A 22,892-nucleotide genomic window follows, 5' to 3' on the forward strand; every position below is an offset into this window, starting at 1 on the left:
TCTAAAAGTTACGTGAACCCAAAACAAGTAGAGTTTAATGATCTTCTTTTTAGCTTTTCATGCTGAGGATGAGCAGACTGCTTATTATTGGGAATTCTGTAATTCAACAAACAGTGGAGAGAGATGAATCCTTTGATGCAAGAAACAAATGCTGTATACATAAATACCCGGTGACCAATACATTGGGAACGTTGTTCCTGTACAGTGGTTTTTCACTGCTGTAGTGAGCTGCATCATTTTAGTTGATGTCTAAATGCATAATAAGTTCTTTAATTATGGAGAGCTGTTGTTTCTTCTGCAGGGTGGATGTATATATAACATGTTGCCTGCTGGGGAGGGCATGGTCTGCCAGAAGTGTATTAGTAAAATGGTATGCTGCAATAATAATAAATGCACAATAACAAATAATAATAATAAATGTAAGTAATAAATGTACAATAACATTAGGGAAAACATGGGTACTATGTTTGGGAAGCAGAGATCGAGGAAAGCTGTTTTGACAATAGAGCTTTAAGTTAGATGTTGACCAATGTTGGTCTTTTCGTGTACTTGCGCATAGAGCAGCTTGCACCAACGTAGCTACTGTGGTAGCCTGTGTTTGGTACCACAGTCTGACCATTGTACTGTTGTTTTATTGATGGGATGGTTCTGTGTAATCTCGATACGAGGTATCTGTGTAATCTGGTTCTCTGCTGATCCCTGTGTCTTGACATGCACTAGTCTACAAACAGCAATAACATTTGTTTCAGTCCAGGGTAACTGTAACACAAGACGTCAAAGGCTGGCTACTGGTCTGCAGACAGAAGAGAGTTCTGTGCATTAATAGAAGAGAAACTTAGACAGCTACTTTAAAACGCACCCTTTCTTGATTTCGATTTCCCACCAAACGCACCATTCATGTTATGCTGCAGGCACTGTGCCATAAAATCCTCTACTGCTACGTATAGAGCAGTTCCAACACATCATTCATCTGGCCATCGCTGTTTGAGATTGTAAAGAGGTAATCAACACAGGGGCATAAAAGATTGAGCACTGGGTTATGAGGGGTAGAATCTTGACAAGTTCTAAAATTCCAGAGAAGAGAAGGAGAAGGGTTGGGTTTACACCCTGCTCTTCATTTGGAGTCTCAGAGCAGCTTACAATCTCCTTCCCTTCCTCTCCCAACAGCAGGCACCCTGTGAGGTAGGTAGGGCTGAGAGAGCTCTGAGAGAATTCTGACTGACCCAAGGTCACCTACCTGGTTGCTTGTGGAGGATTGGGGAATCAAATCTCGTTCTCCATATTAGAATACACAGCTCTTAACCACTACACCAAAATGGCTCTCACCAACTGAAAGGATTGTATATGGGATTTGGATTATGCTCTCTCTCTCCCCCATTCTTACTTCATACAATTGCAATGATACTTGGAAGATTGCCAACACAGAAACATTGACATGCAAATGTATTTTTGTGTAGGTCCTTACAAAATGGCTAATGATGTGTTGTTTCTTGGTCCACACCGGTGCCCGTCAGACCAGACTTGCCTTGGGAGTTCCAAACTGAAGCATATGCGAGGACCCAGTTTGGATTAAAACCACATGGAGAAGGGGCTTAAATCGCTCTCCCTGGTGCTGTTTCCCTTGTCTGCCAAAGGCTGTCATCATTTGCTGTATTGGGGAAAACATGCATGGAGTCCATTGGAAAATGACACCTCCCTAGAGCAGATTCATATCAGGAAAACAGCACTGGGAGGGGATCATCTAAGCCCCTTGTCCTGTGTGTTGTAATCTTGATCTGAACTGCAAGTCCTATGTGCGCGGGAATTAAGCTTCAGCTTGGAACTCCCAGTACGTGTCTGGTTTGTCAGGATGTAGGACCACCCCAGAAGCAACACATCACAAACTTAGGTACTTTGCCAGGGCCTATACCAAAATAACATTTGGGATGTTGTTTCTATGTTTACAGTAATGCCTGGAAGCCTGCCACAGTATGAAGTTCAGGTTCCCTCTTAAAATTCCTTGGTGACAGTAAGGCTCCCTATAATTCACAGTTAGATACAAACTACATTTTCTGCTAAGAGTGGGGGAGTTGTAATTTTCACCAACTCTCCCTCCCTAAGTTACATTTCAGGAAAAATAGTGGACTGCAGGGAGAGGCAGGAAAGTCCTGTTCTGTTATGATGGAAATGCCTTGCACCAGTGGAACAATTATGAGGCTCCAAACCTAGTACATGTGATTAAAACAAAATGTAACTCAAATCCTCAAGGACTCCTTGAAGAAATCCCTTGGCACCTGTCGCATCAACCATCACCAGTGGTCTGACCTAGCCTCAGATCGCAAAGCATGGAGGCACACCATCCACCAGGCTGTCTCTTCCTTTGAGAACGCACGCATAGCTGGTCTTGAGGACAAAAGGAGATTGAGGAAGAATCGCACTGCTACAGCACCAACCCTAAATCAGACTTTTCCCTGCAGCCACTATGGCCGGACCTGCCTGTCCCGCATTGGTCTTGTCAGCCACCAGCGAGCCTGCAGCAGACGTGGACTATTGCACCCTTCTTAAATCTTCGTTCGCGAAGCCAAGCCGAGAGAGAGAGAGAGAGAACTCAAATCCTAGACACTACATGCACATGGACTGCCTAGAGGAAGTTCTGTGAATTCCTCAATTTGTACCATTTTTCTCCTACATCCACAATTGGGATTCGTGAGGCAGCTCACAAAGAATATGAAAACGCTACAACTTTAAAAAAAACCTCTGGCAACATAAAACAATCAACAAAATACCAGTAGCAAGTGGGATCCTGCAAGGACTTCAAGGAGACATCTCATTTTCCCCTCCCCCCACTGTTTCCTCTGTCCCTTTCCAGAAAGCCCTCCTTAGCATGTACCCTTTTCCTGCTTTCTTCTTTCCTTGCAGTGGGGCCGACCTCCAAGTGAGGTCTGGAGATCTGGAATCACAACAGATCTCCCAACTACCAGAGATCAGTGGAACCTTAGGAGGAAAGCAACTTCAGCATGGTATAATGTCATATAATCCATTCTCCAAAGCAGTCATTGTCTTTCTCCAGGGGAACTGATCTGTGTCATCTAGAGAGCAGTTGTAATTCTGGGTGATATCTAGATCCCACCTGGAGGTTGGCAGCCCTAGTTCCTCTGGAGGAAATGGCACACCCCTCTAAGGTCTCTTCCCTCTTCAAACTCCACCCTCCCCAGGCTTCAGCCTCGAAATCTCTTAAGAATTCCCTAACCTGGAACTGACAACACTATCTCCTTCCCAACCAGCAACCAATCTACCTTTATAGTATCATAGAGTTGGAAGGGACCTCCAGGGTCATCTAGTCCAACTCCCTGCACAATGCAGGAAACTCAAATATCTCCCCCTAAATTCACAGGGTCTTCATTGCTGTCAGATGGCCATCTAGCCTCTGTTTAAAAACCTCCAAGGAAAAAGAGCCCACCACCTCCTGAGGAAGCCTGTTCCACTGAGGAACTGCTCTAACGATCAGGATGTTCTTAACATTGAGCCGGAAACTCTTTTGATTTTATTTCAACCTATTGGTTCTGGTCCTACCTTCTGGGGCCACAGAATACAATTCTACACCATCCTCTAGATCAGGGGTCCCCAAACCCTGGTCCATAGACCAGTACCAGTCCGTGGCCTGTTAGCAACTGGACCGTGAGTTGTATAGTTATTTCATTATATATTACAATGTAGTAGTAATAAGACGACATTGGATTTATATCCTGCCCTCCACTCCGAATTTCAGAGTCTCAGAGCAGCTCACAATTTCCTTTCCCTTTCTCCCCCACAACAGACATCCTGTGAGGTGGGTGGGGCTGAGAGAGCTCTCCCCAGAAGCTGCCCTTTCAAGGACAACTCTGTGAGAGCTACGGCTGACCCAAGGCCATTCCAGCAGGTGCAAGTAGAGGAGTGGGGAATCAAACCTGGCTCTCCCAGATAAGAGTCTGCACGCTTAACCAGCACCAAACACTTTAGAAATAAAGTGCACAACTGTATCATCCTGAAACCATAACCCCGCCCCCCCTGGTCCATGGAAAAATTGTCTTCCAGAAAACTGCTCCCCGGTGCCAAAAAGGTTGGGGACCACTGCTCCAGATGACAGCCCTTCAAGTACTTGAAGATGGTGATCATATCACCTCAGTTTCCTCTCCAAGCTAAACATGCCCAGCTCCTTCAATCTTTCTTCATAGGGCTTGGTCTCCAGACCCCTCACCATCTTCGTTGCCCTCCCTTATACCTGTTCCAGCTTGTCTATATCCTTCTTAAAATGTGGTGCCCTAAACTGAACACAATACTCCAGATGAGGTTTTACCAGAGCAGAGTAAAGCGATACCACCTCATCATGTGATCTGGACACTACACTTCTGTTGATACAGCCCAAAATTGCATTTGCCTTTTCCCCCTTCTTGAACATTTGCCCACCTCCAATCTTCTGGCACCTCTCCTGTTTTCCAAGAATTCTCAAAAATAATAGTCAGAGGCGCAGAAATTACATCCGCAAGCTCTTTTAGAACCCTTGGATGCAGTTCACCTGGCCCTGAGGACTTTGTTTCATTTAAACAAACTAGGTGTTTATGTTCTACCCCTATGCTGATCCTAGGTTGGAACTCCATACCCTCATTATATGTTCTGGTTTTGCCATGTTGAGCACTGTTTCCCCCAGAAGAAAAGACTGCGGAAAAGTAGGAACTGAGCCGTTCCACCCTCTCTTCATTACCTGTTACAATTTCACTTTCCTGCCCTCACAATGGGCCTACCATGTCCTTGCTCTTTTTCTTACTCTGAACATAAGAAAAAAACTCTTTTTTTGTTGTTTTTAGCATCTTTGACCAGCCTAAGCTCATACTGAGCTTCAGCTTTCCTAACTTTTTCTCTACAGACACTGGTGATTTGTTTATATTCATCCTTGGTTATAAGGCCCTCTTTCCAATTCCTAAAGGAGCCTTTTTTATTTCTCAAGTCTTTAGAGAGCTGTTTATGGAACCACCTCATTTTTTTTTGCTTCTTCAATTTTTTCTTCTCATAGGAATCGTTTGTGATTGTGCTTTCAGTATTTCACTTTTAAGAAACTCTCACCCCTCTTGAACCCCTTTCTTCCTAAGTATTTCTGACCATGGGATTTTACCCAGCATAGGTCTAAGTTTATCGAAGGTTGCCTTTCTGAAGTCCAACCTATAAGTCTGACCATGTATAGCTTTTCCCTTCCTTAAGACTGTAAATTCCAAAATCACATGGTCACTACTGCCCAGGGTGCCCATTATTTCCACTTCTTCAATCAATTCTTCCTTGTTGGTGAGAATCAAATCCAAGATAGCAGATCCCCTTGTTTCCTTCTTCACTTTCTGGAAAAGGAAATTGTCAGCAAGACAAGTCAGGAATCTATTGGACCTTTCATTTTTAGCAGAGTTGGACTTACAACAGGTGTCCAGGTAATTGAAATCTCCCATGATCACTGTGTCCCTTCTCTTGGAGAACTTTGCAGTCTGTTGTAGGAGTATCTCATCCAAGTCGTCTGCCTGGCTTGGTGGTCTATAGCAGACTCCCACCATAATATCACTGTTATTTGTTACTCCTTTTATTTTTACCCAGAGATTCTCAACTTGAGCTGCCATGCTCAGATTCACATATTTCCTCACAAGTATATACCTCCTTCACATATACATATACTTTATAGGGTGGCTGCTGTTGAACAGTAGGAGGCAGCCAGGCCTAGCTGAGTCATGCAAGTTGGCTGGCATCAAGTCACCCAGAGGTTGCTTCCAGACGTAGGGTTGCCAATCTCCAGGTGGTATCTCAGAATTAAAACTGAATTCCAGATGACAGAGATCTGTTCCCTTGGAGAAAATGACTGTTTTGGAGGGTGGACTCTGACATTATATTACCTGAGGCCTCTCCCCTCCCCAAACCCTGCCCTCATCAGACTCCATCACAGAATGTTCATGAACTTCCCAACCTGAAGGTGGCAATTCTAGCCAGACCTGGCCCCAAGATGCCCTCCCTCAAAGGCCGAAATAGGCCTGGAAAGGGCACTGCCCCTCTCCCAGCATTTAATTGACAGAACCAAACCATGGGTGTGGTTGCCTAGCAACAACCTTCCACAGCAAGATGGGAATCCGAGCCTGAGTCTCACAGAACCTACTCTGAAGCTCCAATTGCTACACCACACTGGTCTTCATAGGGTGGCTGCTGTTGAACAGTAGCCTATTTGAGTCATGCAAATCAGGTGGTATCAAATTACCTAGAGGGTGCTGCCAGACCTAGGGTTGCCTATCTACATGTGGGACCTGACAGTCTCCTAGAACTCCAGACATCAGTCCACCTGGAAAAAATGGATGCTGTGGAGAGTGGACTCTGGCATTATACCATGCTGAGGCTCTCCCCTCCCCAAACCCTAGACTTCATCACAAAATCTCCAAGATTTTCCCATCCTGGAATTGGCAACCTTGGTCAGACCTGGCCCCAAGGGATCCTCCATCAAAGACCAAAATAGACAAGGAAAAAATCCTGCCTCCTCCCCTTCCCTTTTTACTCACAGACACTGAAGCGTGGAATGCTAGCCAATGAGGAATCATAGTTAAAGCTACAGGTGCTCCTTTTATCATTTATGGATTTTTTAAAACAACCAATGTATTTTTTTTTCTGCAGACCTTTTCAGGTTTGTAGAATATGTCTTGCCCCTTCACAGTTCCAGTCACTGGATTTAAGTTTCCAAAAATGTGGCTCACTTCAATATTAGAATGTAAGATAAATGGTAAAAGACAGTGGCATTAAAATGAACAGCCATGTTACACGTTTCTGTTAACAGTAAAGGCAGAGTGCAATCCCCAGGAGGGACTGGACAGAAAGCCCACTAAAACAGAACCAGGCTGGAGCAGGTAATGCTTGCAACTAGCAGCTTATTTATAATTTAGTTTTGTATACTGCCCTTCTCTGAATTCACAGAGCTCGGGGCAGTTAACAAAATGTACAATTGAAAATCCAGTTAAAACAGCTAAAGAAATCATATATCAGAATCATACAAAAGCGGTCATACAATATACACTGCTGACTTGCTACATGCAGAAGGAAACAGAGGAGGGGAAGGGAGCACCAGTAAGATGGTACCCATTGCTGTCCTCAACCCAAAGTCTGGTGGAACATCTCTGCCTTGCATGGCCTGTGGAACTGCGTATGGTCCTGCAGGGCATGGATGTTGTTTGGCAGATAACCTCCGGCGACGTCTGGATCGAGGTGGCTCGGCAGTATTGCTGTTGTTAGACCTATCGGCTGCGTTCGATATGGTCGACCATCGGCTGCTGACCCGCCACCTCGCCGACACAGGAATTCGGGGGCTAGCCTTACAGTGGCTCTCCTCCTTCCTTGAGGGTCGGGGACAAAGGGTGGCAATTGGAGGAGAGCTGTCCCAGAGGCGCTTACTTAATTGTGGGGTGCCTCAGGGGGCAGTTCTCTCCTCAATGCTGTTTAACATCTACATGCGCCCCCTTGCCCAGATTGCCCGAAGGCATCACCAGTACGCTGATGACACCCAGCTCTATCTATTGGTGGGCGGCAGGACTGGCGACGTCCCTGTAAATCTGGACTGGGTGCTGCAAGCTGTGGCAGGTTGGATCAAGCTGAGTGGGCTGAAGCTGAATCCAGCAAAGACAGAGGTCCTTTGTGTGGGTCGCGGCGGGCTAGGAGAGGAGATCTCCCTACCAGCCTTTGACGGTGCGTCGCTGATACCAGTGCACAGGGTCAGGAGCCTGGGAGTGCTACTGGAGCCTTCCTTGACAATGGAGGCACAGATAGCAGCCACTGCTAAATCCACCTTTTTCCACCTTAGGAGGGTGAAGCAGTTGGCCCCCTTCCAGGAACGTAGCGACTTGGCAACAGTGATCCATGCAACGGTCACCTCAAGGTTGGACTACTGTAATGCCCTCTACATGGGGCTGCCCCTGTACCGAACTCGGAAACTGAAGCTAGTGCAGAATGCGGCAGCCAGGCTGTTAGTGGGACCTCGGTGGGAACATGTACAGCTAGGCTGCAGGAACTGCACTGGCTGCCGATTGTGTTCCGAGTTCGTTACAAGGTGCTGGTTATTACCTTTAAAGCCCTATATGGCCGAGGACCTGTCTACCTTAGGGACCGCCTCTCTCCATATATCCCCCAGAGAGCACTGAGATCTAGTTCTCAAAATCTTCTAAAAATCCCTGGACCAAGGGAGGCCAAACTGAAAACAACGAGGGAGCAGGCCTTCTCAATAATGGCTCCCCATTGGTGAAATCAACTACCAGAGGAGGTGCGAGCCCTGCGGGACTTCAATCAGTTCTGCAGGGCTTGTAAAACTGTCCTTTTTCAATTGGCTTATGAGATGGAATCCTGAAAGTGACATCTAGCCATCTTGAGATATATATATATATATATATATATATATATATATATATATATATATATATATATATATATATATATATATATATATATATATATATATATGTACTGTACTGTAGCACCTTTAATTTGTAGTGGTTTTAATTAATCTATCTAATGTGTTTTAACTGTATTTTAGTGTATAATTGTATTTATTATAATCAGGGTACATTCCATGTCTTGTGAGCCGCCCTGAGCCTGCCTCGGTGGGGAGGGCGGGATATAAATAAAAGTTAGGGTTTGTAGAATCTTTCGGGATCAAGTGCCATGTTCTACTGGAGAAAGTTTTCCTTCCAGACGTTTCGTTCTCAGCTGCGGAGAACATCCTCAGTGGCGTTGCAGCCGGATCAGGCGCTCAGACCTTCTTGGCTGCTGTGCATTGAGTGGGGCCAGGGCTGCTGGAGAGCTGCTATTTCTAGGCTGGAGGGGGTGTGATGAAAGGGCAATTGGTTTGTGGATGTGCCCATTGTTTGGTGGGGCTTCCTGGAGGGGTAGTGATAAGGAAACTGGCTATTGAATGTGACCATTTAACAACGCCACTGAAGATGTTCTCCGCAGCTGAGAACGAAACGTCTGGAAGGAAAACTTTCTCCCGTAGAACACGGCACTTGAGCCCGAAAGATTCTACAAACCCTAATGATGATGCCAGCCGTGAAAACCTGAAATCTTTGATAAATAAAAGTTGTTTATTATTATTATTATTATAGAGAGTTCCACCAGGTAGGAGCCAGGGCTGAGAAAGCCCTGGCTCTGGTTGAGGACAGCCAGACATCTTTAAGGCTAGGGATCACCAGCAGGTTGTCCTCAGCAGATTGTAAAGCTCTTTGGGGGACATACCAGAGGAGGCCGTCTCACAAATGCATGGTTCCCGGACTGCACATGGCCTTAAAGGTCAGAACCTGACCTGGTATTCCTCTGGGAGCCATTGCAGCTGGTACAGCAGAAGTTGAATATGTGCAGTCTGTGGCATTCTTATCAGGACTCGCACCACTGCATTCTGGACCAGGGAGTTTCTTGACCAGTCTCAAGGGGAGAACAGCATAAAGCAAGTTACAGTAATCCAGTCTGGAGGTGACCGTCACACGGATTACTGCGGCTAGGTCAGGGCGAGACAGGATAGGGGCTAATTGCCTTGCCTCGTGTAGTTGGTAAAACGCCAGCTTGGCAATATTCAATATCTGGGCCTCCACAGATAAGGAGGCATCCAAAATCATGCTTGCACCAGTATTAGAGATGTGCTGTCAAGAGTGGGAAGTTGCGACTCCAATCCTGAATCCCACTCAGCCACAGGACCTCTGTCTTAGCTGGGTTCAGTTTCAGCCGACTTTTCCTCAACTATCCCACCAAAGTCTCCAGCCCCTCGGCCAGGTTTTGTGGGGCGGTGTCCAGGCAGCCACCCATCAACAGATACAGCTGGGTGTCACCAGAGTATCGGTGACATCCCTGTCCAAACCCCTGTGCCAACTGGGTGAGAGGGTGCATATAGAGATATTAAACAATGTCGGGGAGAGGACTGCCTCCCGAGGAACACCACATATTAAAGAGAACCTAGTGGACACCCTCCCCCTCAGCACCACCCTCTATCACCGACCTTGGGAAAATGAGGTAAGCCACTCAAACATAAATGGCGGAGGGGCAGCCGGCCCAATGGGGAGAGAGGAGGGAGCTCCGGCAATAAGGGGCTACAAACAAAAAAGGAGCTATCTCTTGTTCTTTGAAGCATCCAGCTGGACTGTGGTGTGCGAAGTCACAGGGGAGCATATCCTGGTTCCTGGCCATTGATAACCGTAAGCTAAAATCTAACACTTTGAATTGCGCTAGAAGAAATATTAGCAGTTTGTGCCATCCTTTCGGTGCTGGCGTGATCTGTTCCCAACTATCACAACCAGCCAGCAAATGTGAAGCCCCCTTTAACAGCAGCTATGGAGTGGCATCCTTAAAAGAAGCAACGGAGGATAAGAAAATGAGCTAAGCATTGACCAAAGGTCAATGTTACCTTTGAATCATGGCGGATGGTGAGCGTGTCTGCGCCGCAGACACGTTTTATTTGCCTTAGACCTTCTAAGCTGTTATCAGGGAAGAAAGCAGGATGGAAATACGTTTTAAGTAATGAAAGCTTTCTACATGATTCAAAGGTAACATTTGCTGCTGTTCAAAGGTGAAGACTGCGAAAACAGCAGCGATGGCCGTGTCAGGTCCCAAGTGGTGATGGGGGGGAGAGGGGGGAGGGGTTTGAGGAGGAGGAAGAAAAAAATAGCTCCCCCCATTCCTCCTAGGGAAAAAGTGAATTCCATTGGGTGTGCTTATTAACACTTGAACTGATGGGCTTCTGCAATGACTTGCGCCCCCCAGAATTTAGTATTCAAATGCGCTATTCTAGCATGGAGGCATTCTAAGGTCCGGGCATTGTGGAGGCAGTGCTGAGTGGTAATAACTGCACCCCGGTGATTTCAGAATGGGCCTGGCGTGTGCGGTTTGAGCGGAGAGAATTTGCAAAAGTGTTCTTTTGGAGCCTTGGGGGGAGATCTGACTCCTTGGAGAGCCAGTTTGGTGTAGTTGGAGAGCCAGTTTGGTGTAGTGGTTAAGTGTGCGGACTCTTATCTGGGAGAACCGGGTTTGATTCCCCACTCCTCCACTTGCACCTGCTGAGATGGCCTTGGGTCAGCCATAGCTCTGGCAGAGGTTGTCCTTGAAAGGGCAGCTGCTGTGAGAGCCCTCTCCAGCCCCACCCACCTCACAGGGTGTCTGTTGTGGGGGAGGAAGGTAAAGGAGATTGTGAGCCGCTCTGAGACTCTTCGGAGTGGAGGGCGGGATATAAATCCAATATCTTCTTCTTCTTCTTCTTAAGGCTTCCACCTCTGGCCGTGAGGTCCCTTCCGACGTGGTGCTGAAAAGAACAGCTCCTCACCTGACACCCTCACGTAGCACGGAGGAGCCGCCTGTCAAAACTGGCCCCACATTCTCCTTTATTCCCTATTCTTGTTGCTGTTGCTGTGTCTTTTCCCGCGCAGCGACCGAGACGGCTGCTGTTTCGCCGGCGGCTGTTCGGCTGCCTTGCCCTTGCCGGTTCACAGGCGAGGCGGAGGAGGAAGGGGGCGCTGTAGGGTTACGTCTGCCGTTCTCAATGACCGCACCTTCCTTTCCATGCGAGCGAATGGCGAGACCACCATCTTCTTACCCAAGCACGCAATCGGATTTCTTTGGGGAGCGAGGTGCCGGGGAGGTGGGGAAGCGCTCCCCGGCGCAAACGTGAATGCATTCTGCACCGTTTTTGCAGTTTAGAAAGAGACGGGCGCACCTTGCAGCGGCCAGGTGCGCCGCCCACCAAGGTTGGCTTCTCTCCCCCCCCCCCCTTTCTCCTGCAGCGATAAAGGAGGCCATTGCATTGTCAGCGACCGAGCGAGGCTGCGATCCCGTGCTCGGGAGCAAGTCGAAACTTCGTCCGCCGGATGAAGAGGCGGCGACGGCGCCAAAGCTTTGCAAAGCAGCCCAATGGGAAATCGCGTAGCGGTTTCGAAAACGTTTATAAAAGCCGAGTCGGGACAGGGGCGTTTTATAGCAAGACGGGAAGGCGAGGCGCGTTGCAAATCTAGACGCGGCTCTGTGTCGGCGCTATAGCCGTTTTATGCAGCTGGTGTGCATTTTATATATATAAAAGCAATATAAAATATTTTTTTTTAAAAAAAAAGCGCTTGAGAATGAACGGCTCCAGTTAAACGTTATCAGAGGGAGTGTGTGTGTGTGTTTTTCCCCCTTGTCCAATTTCTCATTCGGTGTCACTTAACAGCTGCAGCGAGGCCAGCGCGATCGACCAGCGTTCGCAAAAGAGGAGCTGGCAGACCAGTTGCGCGCGCGCCCTCCCTCCCTCCGCTCTGCTCCTCGCAGCAGCGCCCGCCCTAGCGGGCCCTCGCCATGTGACACGCCCTGTCCAATGGGCAGCCGGGGCGGTGGGGATCCGGCTGGAACCGGTTGGGCCGTGTCCGGCTCTATATAAAACTTTATAAACACCCAATTCAAATTAGTGGGGTCGCGAGCGGCACGAGCGAGCCCGACCGCCGGATCTTCCCCCCCTCCCTCCTCATCTTCTTTCGGTTCTTCTTCTCCCCGCAAGCCGTCCTTCCCCGCCGGGATCCCTCCTGCCTCTTTTCCTTCCTCGCCGTCGCCTCAGCCGAGCCGCTTTCTGTCCTTCCGCACCCTCCTGGCAGACGCCGAAATGCCCAAGAGAAAGGTACGTGGCGGCTCCGAGCGGAGGGCCGAGAAGCTGCGGGGAGGAGGCGGCGAAGGCTTGCAACGTCGGGAGGGGAGGGGGTGCGGGATGGAGCAGCCGCCATTTTTATTTTTTATTTTTGCTCCTTTGCCTCAGATTTTTTTTTTAACCCGCTTCTGTTTCCCTTTTTTTTTTTTTTTAAGGGGAGGGAGGTGTTTTAACCGTCGAGGAGCGCCTGCGCGCGAAGACGGCTCAACGGTCGTCGTCGGGACTTTTAAGTGGAAGGAGAAGGGAGGAGCAAGCAAAGCTTGGGGGGGGGGGCGAGGGGGCGGAGCTTCAGCGACCGTTAACTGCCGCGCGCTCTGCCCTGGCCTATGAGGGGAAAGGAGGAGCTGGGAGTTTGAAAGGCGATGAGGATTGGCTGCCCCGGGACGGGGGGGGGGAGAGCACGCTTACTCCTCCACCAATAGGGAAAAGGGAACCATCCCGCGAGTGACTAGGTCTGCGATGATTGGCTGTCCCGTGAGGAGGGGGGGAGAGCACGCTTACTCCTCTACCAATAGGAAAAAAGGGAACGATCCCGCGAGTGAATAGGTTTGTGATGATTGGCTGTCCCTTGAGGGGGGGGGGAGAGAGCACGCTTACTCCTCCACCGATAGGGAAAAGGGAACGATCCCGCGAGTGAATAGGTCTGCGATGATTGGCTGTCCCGTGAGGAGGGGGGGGAGAGCACGCTTTCTTCTCTACCAATAGGGGAAAAGGGAACGATCCCGCGAGTGAATAGGTCTGCGATGATTGGCTGTCCCTTGGGGGGGGGGGAGAGCACGCTTACTCCTCCACCGATGGGAAAAAAGGAACGATCCCGCGAGTGAATAGGTCTGCGATGATTAGCTGTCCCGTGAGGAGGGGGGGGAGAGCACGCTTTCTCCTCTACCAATAGGAAAAAAGGGAACGATCCCGCGAGTGAATAGGTCTGTTGGGAATCAGGGTAGCCTTGTTGGGTTTTGGCGGGAGGCTGGTTGGTTGAGGGAGGCACGTGCGTCGATGGCTTACGGCGCACGCGCTTAGAGGGGAGGGTGGAAGAATGTAAGCCTGCGAGAACGCAGCCTCGTCGGGTTTAGAACCGGTGCGTCGGCTCTGGCCTCTTTATATACCCCCCCCTTTTCTGAAAAGGGCGGGAAGGTTCCGGGAAATATTCCGTTTGGGGGTTTTTAAGCCCTAGGAAGGGAAGCCCCGCCCTTCCAGAGACTGATGGCGGTGCTCTCCAAAGAGAGGCCCTCGGTGCTCATAGACGTCCGTCTCGCTGTTTTCCCCAACCCCAGTAAGGGACGAGGCTGTGGTTGCTTTCTGAATGCGGTGGAACCCTTGCTTACTGTCTGAAACAGAACTGGAAGCCCTCCCGCAATGACGCCTCTCGGTAGTGGCCGCCCATTTTTCGCTATGAGATCTTTGTATCTTGAAAAGTGAAGTGGCTCAGTCAAAGCTTATGTTTGTTAGCGTTGACCTACTAAAATATATATTATTAGCCTTGGTTCTAATGCAAGAGAGATTCAGTATTAACTCACAAACGGGGCATAGGTTTGTTAGGGGGAGGGGAAAGCCTCAAATTACCCAGATCAGAATCATGTTAGCTTTTTAAGCCTGTTTTATTCTGGCCTACTAAAATTATATTATTAGTCTTGGTTCTAATGCAAGAGAGATTCAGTATTAACTCACAAACGGGGCATGGGTTTGTTAGGGGGAGGGGAAAGCCTCAAATTAGAATTCCAGAATTGGGTTTGTTGCATGGGATTCAATAGAAGGCATAGTATTCTGAAATAAAAGGACCCATTATGTGGCGTAAAGCTGTAATGTTGGGGGAATAAAGAGTAATGCAAAGGAATAAGGGCCATCTGGTAATGCTGTTACACATGCAGCCATCCTACAAACACATCACTCTTCAAGAGAACATTGTGTTTCCAAGACTGGGCTCCATGATCATTCACATAAAGAGGAATTTCATTATTGGCACAACCTTGTTCTGAAGAAAGATAAGTTTTAAAATGTTTCTTTGCAAACTTAGATGTTATTGATGGTTCATTAAGGCTCCTTTGAGTAAATATGATCGTACGTCATGTCATTTATTTTTAATTGTGAACTGTTTCCTAATTTTAGTAAACAGAAAAATTCCAGTGGAAGCAGTCTTTTGGTTTAGCATATTCAGGAATGTTAAGTGCATTTAGCACTGATTTCTTCTGCATTCCAAAGTACGTGTGTGATTTGTTTGTAGATTTAAAATTGGAGAAGGACCAGCTATATTTTAAATCATTACCATAATGCATTAGATAAAGTTCTTTAATCTTTAAACAAAACCCAATATTCTGGTATAGACTTTCTTCCAGATTTTTGCTCTTAATTTTTTTTTGTAGGCTGAAGGGGATACCAAGGGTGACAAGGCCAAAGTGAAAGATGAGGTAAGATAAAATGTGTGTGTACTTAGCTTTTCTAATGCAACCTAATCCTATTTTGCTGTACATATCAGTACACTAGAGTGCAAAATGTTTGCAGTTCACCATAATTACACTTACAATGCTTTAATAAACCATAAGGAGCTGTTTTCTTCTGGAAGTATTTTGGATTCTGATAATTTCACACATAAAATATCAGTGGAACTTAAATTATGTACTGAATTGGGCTTGTTTATAGAGACAGCATAACTGTTCTAATGGTTAAATTGTGTTTTGTTTCAAACAGCCACAGCGGAGATCAGCAAGATTATCTGCTGTAAGTATGCACCATCCTAGAACACTTTTGGGATTGTTGATTGTAGTTTTAGCTACATGTATTATTCCTTGATACATTGAAAAAGAATAGATTGGGCTGCTAAGTCTCTGATTGAAGTGGATGAGTGTATTGTTTCAGGATTTATTTGGGATTTTTTTTTTCATTTCTAGAAACCTGCTCCTCCAAAACCAGAGGCTAAACCTAAAAAGGCAGCTCCAAAGGTAAAGTTGAGGTGTTTATAATTTGTATTTATATTTAGGTCCCACAGCTGGAGTTAACAGTCTACTAGTGTTACATAAATAACTGTTGTTTGGTCTGCTCATGGTTGAAAAAGCTAGCAACTGTATTTATTTCTTTTCTTTTTTAAAAACAATTTATTATACTGTAGTATATTGTAATAGCACATTATCATTTGTTATTAATAATTAATACACATACATTACATTTTCTCCACCCCTCCCCCCTTTTGTTGACCCCAGGCAGTGCCAACCCCTTCAGCAAACCATACCTATTGCTATTTTGTTTAATTTGTTTAAAGGTAATACACTATCTATTAAAGAATCTTTCTTCATAAAAAAAATCCAAAAGAAAAAAACATGGGTTATAATTGTAATCCATCTTCATAGTAGTCCTTTAGTCATTCACAAAGAAACAAAAAAGATATAGTCCAATAATCTCACTTTTATTGCAATCCATATAGAGTTTCTTTAGAGATTAACCATTGTCAAAAATCGCCAAATGACCTTTAATGTTCCATTGTTTTTCAGTGTACTTTTGAAACTTTCCCCACTCATTTTTAAACTTCTCTAAATCTTGTTCTTTTAAGATTCTTGTAAGCGTGTCCATTTCACTCCAACGCATAGCTTTCAAAGTCCGCTCCCACATTTCTGGTATTTTGTCTTGTTTCCACATCTGCGCATATAATGTCCGTGCAGCTGAAAGCATATACCAGATTATCATTCTATCTTGTTTTTGAAATGTTTCCATTTGTAATCCCAACCAAAAAAAATCTGGCGTCTTCTTTGTATTCATGTATTTCTGTTGACTGGCAGAAGAGTGAGAAGGTACCTAAGGGGAAGAGAGGGAAAGCTGATGCAGGCAAGGATGGGAACAACCCTGCAGAAAATGGAGATGCCAAAACAGACCAGGTATGATTGCAACAATAGCTTTCCTTACCGTGGCAACCAAACCACTTCTGTAGTAGTAATATAGTCCCACTGTATATGTTTTTTTAAAAAAACACTTAAATACCTATTTTGCTGCTCAATTCTGGCATCAAGATTCTTTGATAATAGCATATATTGCACTATGAGCAGGGCTTTTTTGTAGCAGGAATTCCTTTGCATATTAGGCCACACACCTCTGATGTAGCCAGTCTTCCAAGAGATTACAGGGCTTAATATAAGCTCCAGGTGGATTGGCTACATCAGGGGTGTGTGGCCTAATATGCAAAGGAGTTCCTGCTACAAAAACAGCCCTAGCTAGGAGTGCGTACATGTTCATGCAAATTGTCTGAATCAATACAATGAGCTTGTATCAACATAAAACGCTGTCTGATAGGACTACTTTTTCTTTCAGGCACAGAAAGCTGAAGGTGCTGGGGATGCCAAGTGAATCGTGTGAATTTTTGATAACTGTGTACTTCTGGTGACTGTACAGTTTGAAATACTATTTTTTATCAAGTTTTATAACAATGCAGAATTTTGTTTTACTTTTTTTTTTTAAAGCTGTGTTGTTAGCACACAGAACGCTTTGTTGTTGTGTTTTGGGGAGGAGAGGGGGCAAATGTAATTGACTCTGTTACTTAGAATCTGGGATTTTAAAGGTTCCCTTCATCTTTGCAAGAGGGATTCTTGGGCACAAGAAAGGAGGGGTCCTGATTCCTGATACTGTAAATCTGTAATGTTTTTTGAAATGCCTTTGAGTAAATATTGAAATTCCCCACTAGTTTTGTCTGAGGAGGCAGTACAACTTAAAATTGTAGTTAGACTTCCTTTGTTTTCATTGTCATTTGCATTGCGTTTATCACTCCTCTGGGAATGGCATATGGTGTTTTGATATTTGCTCTCAAATCAAATGCATTCTGACAGTGTCAGGCGATCCAGGTTTCTCATGTCAAATAAGGAAAAGGAGCATGGCTTTAAAATGAGTCACACTTTTTATATTGTGAATCTTCAAATTAAGAATTCTACAGTTATGTTTCCCCCTAAAAGTCAGGGTAGGCTTGTGAAAAGTTGTTAAACAACATATTAAATGTGAAAGTGTCGCCCTCACTCTAAACTTTCCCTGTTCCAAGTATGAGTTGAAGAATCTTCATTGGGTTTTATATAGTAACTTTACATTTTGGTAGTCCAAGGAGGAGGTGAGTTGTAAAACATTGCAGATTGTAGCCCATATCCTGCCTGAATACCATTGATTGTTTTATGAAAAGTACCTTTAATAAAGCTGGATATCGTTTGGCTTGGACTGTTTTTACTAGCATTCTGTTTGTTTTCTAGTGTCCTTTACTTTGAGTTGCATTGGTTAATGTCAATGTAAGAATATCATGTACAGAAGGGGCATTTTACTGAGGACTAGTCTGTTAAAAAGCATACAATAAAGCCTTTGCAGAGACTGTGCCACTTCAGAATGCAGGTGGAGAAGAAAAATGATTTTCTGAAGGACTGCACATGTGTGAGCTATCCAGAAGAATTTTTCTAGCTTTTTGAAGCTAGAAATTATCTTGTAACAACTTCTGTCAAAACAATTGTGTGATGTGAGGGAGGAGCACCCTTTTAATTCAGCCTGTTTAACTAACTAGAAAGGAGGGGAACAAGAAATATAACCTAAATGGTTGAATTAAGAACCTGGAAAGTTAAATACAAATCTGAGGGCCAATTTCTAAAAACAATAAATGTAAAACATAAATACCTTGCAAAATTATTTTTAAAATACCCATATATATATATAAAAAAAAAATTTGGCCACTGTGTGGCACTGGATGGGCCATTGGCCTGATCCAACATGGCTTCTCTTATGTTCTAATTTATGATAGGATAATTTAAAAACAGGTTTTGGCCCAACTTATAGCTTCAGTACAAGATAAAATTGTACAATGTACACAAATGAAACCTAATTAGACCCAATACAATTTGGCCTAACTGGTCTTCAATAGTCAAACATAAATAGTACTCTTAGGCTCAATATTGTAATAGTGATACAAATAGTTATTCAATATAGGACAAAGAAGGAGTTTTATAGCTCTTAATATAATCACTGAGGTAAAGCATAGGGAGTATTATGGAGGCCTCATATGCTATTGCCTTGTGTCATATGCATATAACTTGGACAGTGTTTCTTCAAGTATATGCCTAAAAAGATTAAAACGAAGTCCTTCAGGCTTTGCATTGCTTTTGAGACCAAAATAAGAAGGCTAAGTGTTCTATTTATGCTTGACTGCTGAAAAAAAACAGTTAGGCCAAAATGCATCGGGTCGCATTAGCTTCCATTTGTGTGTGTTGTACAGTTTTATCTTTTATTGAAACAGTAGTTGGGCTGATAACTTTTATTTTGTAATAAATACATGAACTTTTGATAATTTTGCATTTTAAAAGCTGGACAATCTTCCGTACCTGGTCTGTTCATGTGTGGTTCCTCAGTGTGTGCATACACAAAAGACATTTACTGAGCAGTTACAGGTAAGTGGAACCCTGTTTTCCCAATGGGACATCTATTATATTTTAGCCCAGCCTAGTCTTTACCTTCTCTGCTGTTTGAGAATTCAGATGAGCTCTTCCCACTCTTGATTCTAAAATTGACTGGGTCTCTGGAGAGCTGTATTATATATTGTTTATTATTTCAGAATGAGTAAGGCTCTAAAAGAAAAATAGATGCAAATCACATTTATTTGTGTCTTTTTTATTATGCAAAAGTAGTAAACAGTTCATTGGAAACCACAGCATTGGTACGGCATCTGAGCCTGGGACAAAAGTGCTTGCTGAAGAACCTATTAACACTTCTAAAAACTCAGATTTCTGTATGACTCACATTGTCGTCTTGGTCTCTTAAAAACAGATAAAAGATTTTATCAACTAAAAGTGATCACATGTCCCTTTATAATGGGCATGCAAACCCTCTTAGAAATCATTGTTATGGTTTCAATAGTATCACTGCTGATAGTATAGTTTTACACTGGCATTTAGAGCAAAAATTCTGCACGTTTGTAAAATGCAGCACTCATCAATTCTGGTCTATAATTGAACTCAATTCCAAAACTTGAAAAACCTTCTGAAAATTGTCAAATGTGCACAGTGGATCTCATTACATGTGTGTATAATTGACTAAATTAAACTTGCAGTGGAAAATAACAGAGCAACATGTTTAGGTATCTTCGAATTGTCATGTGAATATTTGAAGCAGTCTTTAATAGGCTTTGTGGATTAAAACTTGAGTTCTAACTGGTATGATACGTAGCCATAGGATGCTACATATGGGCCTGTAGAAGATACAAATATACAGGAGTTAGAAAATATGCCTTTTATAGCAACATGTACACCTGCCTCTCAGTCCTCCAGTTACTGCCCCCTAATTTTGTATACTATTCACTCATATTGCCAATTTTAGTAGACTTTTTAACTATTGAAGTACTGCTCTAGGAATTAACTATGAGTACATTGAAAATATACTCCAAAGTGGGGATAGATGGCAGTCTTAACTCGCACTGATTGCAAGTAGGGCTTTCTGTTAAATAAAGATTAATAAGATCTGGCTGTAATAAACAAGTTTTGATCTGCTGGGTTGTATATGTGTTCATACAGCATTTCTCAGAACAATATTCTCATTTTCTATGCATTCAGGTGAAAATGCAAAGAGCCTAGTAGTATTTAAGGTTAAGTAGCTGTCTAATCGGTACCTTTCATTCAAATTTAATAGCTTCAAAGCACAAAGAGTTGCAGTAATGGAACAATTTTGTTGATTTTTATAAAAACCCTTACAGCTCCTACATAAGCACATTAAGGCTGAGACAGGATATTTAGTCCAAATATGAAGTAGTAGGGCAAAAAAAAGCAATATTCTTAAGACAAAAGTACTAGTACACTACTCCTTGCCCTTAATAAAAGTCATTGTGAAATGACACCGCTCACACTCCACATAGAAAAAATGTTCAGTATTCTCCACAATTTGTTTCTTCCAAAAATTCTCAACAGTGTTACAGACAATAAACCATCTATTGCACAATACGCCTACTGTCCAGAAAGATCATATATTATTAAAGACCAACAAATCATCAAAGAAGCGATCCAATTTCGTTTCGGGAAGACCCTTCTTCAGGGGATCATCTTTTACTTTTATGGGTTCAGTGGTGATGTGCCATTTTTCATATCTCGGCTTTCCAAGTAATAATCTCATCTGAAGTCTCTTGTTGGAACGCCACTTCCAATCTTTATCCTGCAGCATTTAATTGTGTGCAATAGATGGTTTATTGTCTGTAACACTGTTGAGAATTTTTGGAAGAAACAAATTGTGGATAATATTGAACATTTTTTCTATGCGGAGTGTGAGCGTTGTTGTTTCACAGTTCCCTTTGCCTCCATGGTCCCTCTCTCCACTGACCTCAATAAAAAAGGTTAAGAGTCCAATCTAGATAGAGCTGTATAGTGAGTTTACTTTTATTGAAGTACATGAAACTGTGCTTATGCGTCCACTTAATGGGAGTTGGAATTGAATTGACTAGTTTTTACATGGGAAACTAAGTTAAATCCCATGTATATGCACATCTTGATCCAGTTGTGTCAGTGTACCTCGGCTTTACTGGTCTTCACGTTCTCTGGTGAAAATGGGGGAATCAGTGTAGGATATGCAAAATGCATTCCTATATTTTGCTGTTTAGACGTGTCTTAAGAATTCTCATTTCAGAAAGCTTTCATAGATGCAAATTTTTATTTCCAGTTGGCTTTTATAGCTAAAATGGAGCCAAAACTTATTTTACTTTTAAATTTGTTTATGTCTTTTCTTACTCCCCATTGAGGACCCAAACAGGCTTGCATTGTTTTTTTCTCTGTTGTATCTTCACAACAACTCTGTTCAGGTAGTTTAGGCTGAGTCCAAACTCACCCAGGAAACTTTCATAGCAGAGTGAGATTTGAGCCTAGTGTCCCAGATTCTCGTCTGACAATTGTGATAGCACACTGGCTCTCAATGGCAGGTAGTTAAATAAGAAACTGCTGGGTAAATAGATGACTGTATTTTTGTGGTCTTTATGGTCTCAATTTTAAGCACTTTTTAAAAACAAAGGCTAAGAGAGCAATCCTAAAGAAGTCTAAATCTATGCCAACAATAGCTATAGAGGCAATTTTTCCATTGGTCTGCCATTGGAGCCTCTGCCATGACTCATGGTTTAGAAGATAATGTATGTTGGACATAGCAGAGTATTGATTTATATGAAAAAATATTGAAACTTTTTGATGTCTTTAGTAATAACTAGTAGGGTCTTGAAAGGGTGCTTGATTTCCTACAAATTTCTGCCTATGTCTAGCATACTATTGTAGGAACTACTATTGTAGGAACTTTTTTCGCATTACCTTTTTAAAAACTACTTGAAGGCTGCTGGTTTAAATAAGTTCAGCAGGATCTCTATTAATTTTTTTTTAATGTTGATGAATTGCTGATTTTATACTTTGGTTTTCATATTAGTCTTGTGCACCTTCATATGTAATTTTGCTTATTCAAAGAAGGTATTTCAGAAGCTATGCTGGTAATTGGCATGTACATTTTTAAATTAAAAATAAAATTGCTGTAGATAAGCGTTATCTGAGTATGTTTAGAGAAAGATGTGTCATTGTTATCCATACATTATAATGTTAAGAACAAATGAGTGTACGTTAACAAAACCAGATAATTTAATAAAATGTTTAAATTCCTGATAACATAAAGCACATACATAAATAAAACACTGGAAGTGTTTTGCTACAATCCTCAAAACAGTAAAAGTTGCTAAGTGTATGCAATGTTTAGGGAAGAAAACAAACCACTGTAACCAGTACATAAAAACTGAGAAATAAGGTAGGTCAGATTGGGGGGTTTTGCTAGCTGTATCCAGGTGTTTTTTAGCTAGCTGATTTAGTAAAGTGCAGTGACTCTTGCACCTTTAATTGCATATTGACAGTGCTTCCAAATATGTTTTTAGAGTCGGGAATGTATGCTCTCCTGTTAAGAGTCAAGGTTTAAGAAATTAGTACATCATCTTGTAATGGGCACCCAAGCCTCTTTAAAAGGTCTGGGGAAAGGATGGTGAGGTTTGAAAATGGCTAGTCTTCTCTCAATAAAAAGGGGTACTACATAAGTTTTATTCTTAATTAAAACCAGCATCATCACTACAACACTCGAAATAAAATTGTAGAGTTGAGTGATGCTGGTAGAATGCATTGTATCATTAAGAGCCTTGCGATACAGTAAAATTGATGGATTTATTGCGGCCTAGAATATATAGCATTCTGTAGTTTTCAGGGTATCACAAGTCTGTTATATTATC

General features: G+C 43.6%; 1 protein-coding gene across 1 annotated transcript; it reads left to right on the forward strand.

The window, feature by feature from the left end:
* The first annotated feature begins 12,267 nt into the window (after positions 1-12,267).
* On the forward strand, positions 12,268-17,848 carry HMGN2 (high mobility group nucleosomal binding domain 2). Its single transcript, XM_060258203.1, has 6 exons — positions 12,268-12,640; positions 15,028-15,072; positions 15,353-15,382; positions 15,553-15,603; positions 16,435-16,530; positions 16,961-17,848. Exons 1-6 carry the CDS (start codon positions 12,626-12,628, stop codon positions 16,994-16,996), a joined length of 273 nt encoding a protein of 90 aa, XP_060114186.1. The 5' UTR covers positions 12,268-12,625; the 3' UTR covers positions 16,997-17,848.
* The last annotated feature ends 5,044 nt before the right edge of the window (positions 17,849-22,892 follow it).

This window comes from Heteronotia binoei, chromosome 17 (genome assembly GCF_032191835.1).
Source record: "Heteronotia binoei isolate CCM8104 ecotype False Entrance Well chromosome 17, APGP_CSIRO_Hbin_v1, whole genome shotgun sequence".
Lineage (NCBI taxonomy): Eukaryota > Metazoa > Chordata > Lepidosauria > Squamata > Gekkonidae > Heteronotia > Heteronotia binoei.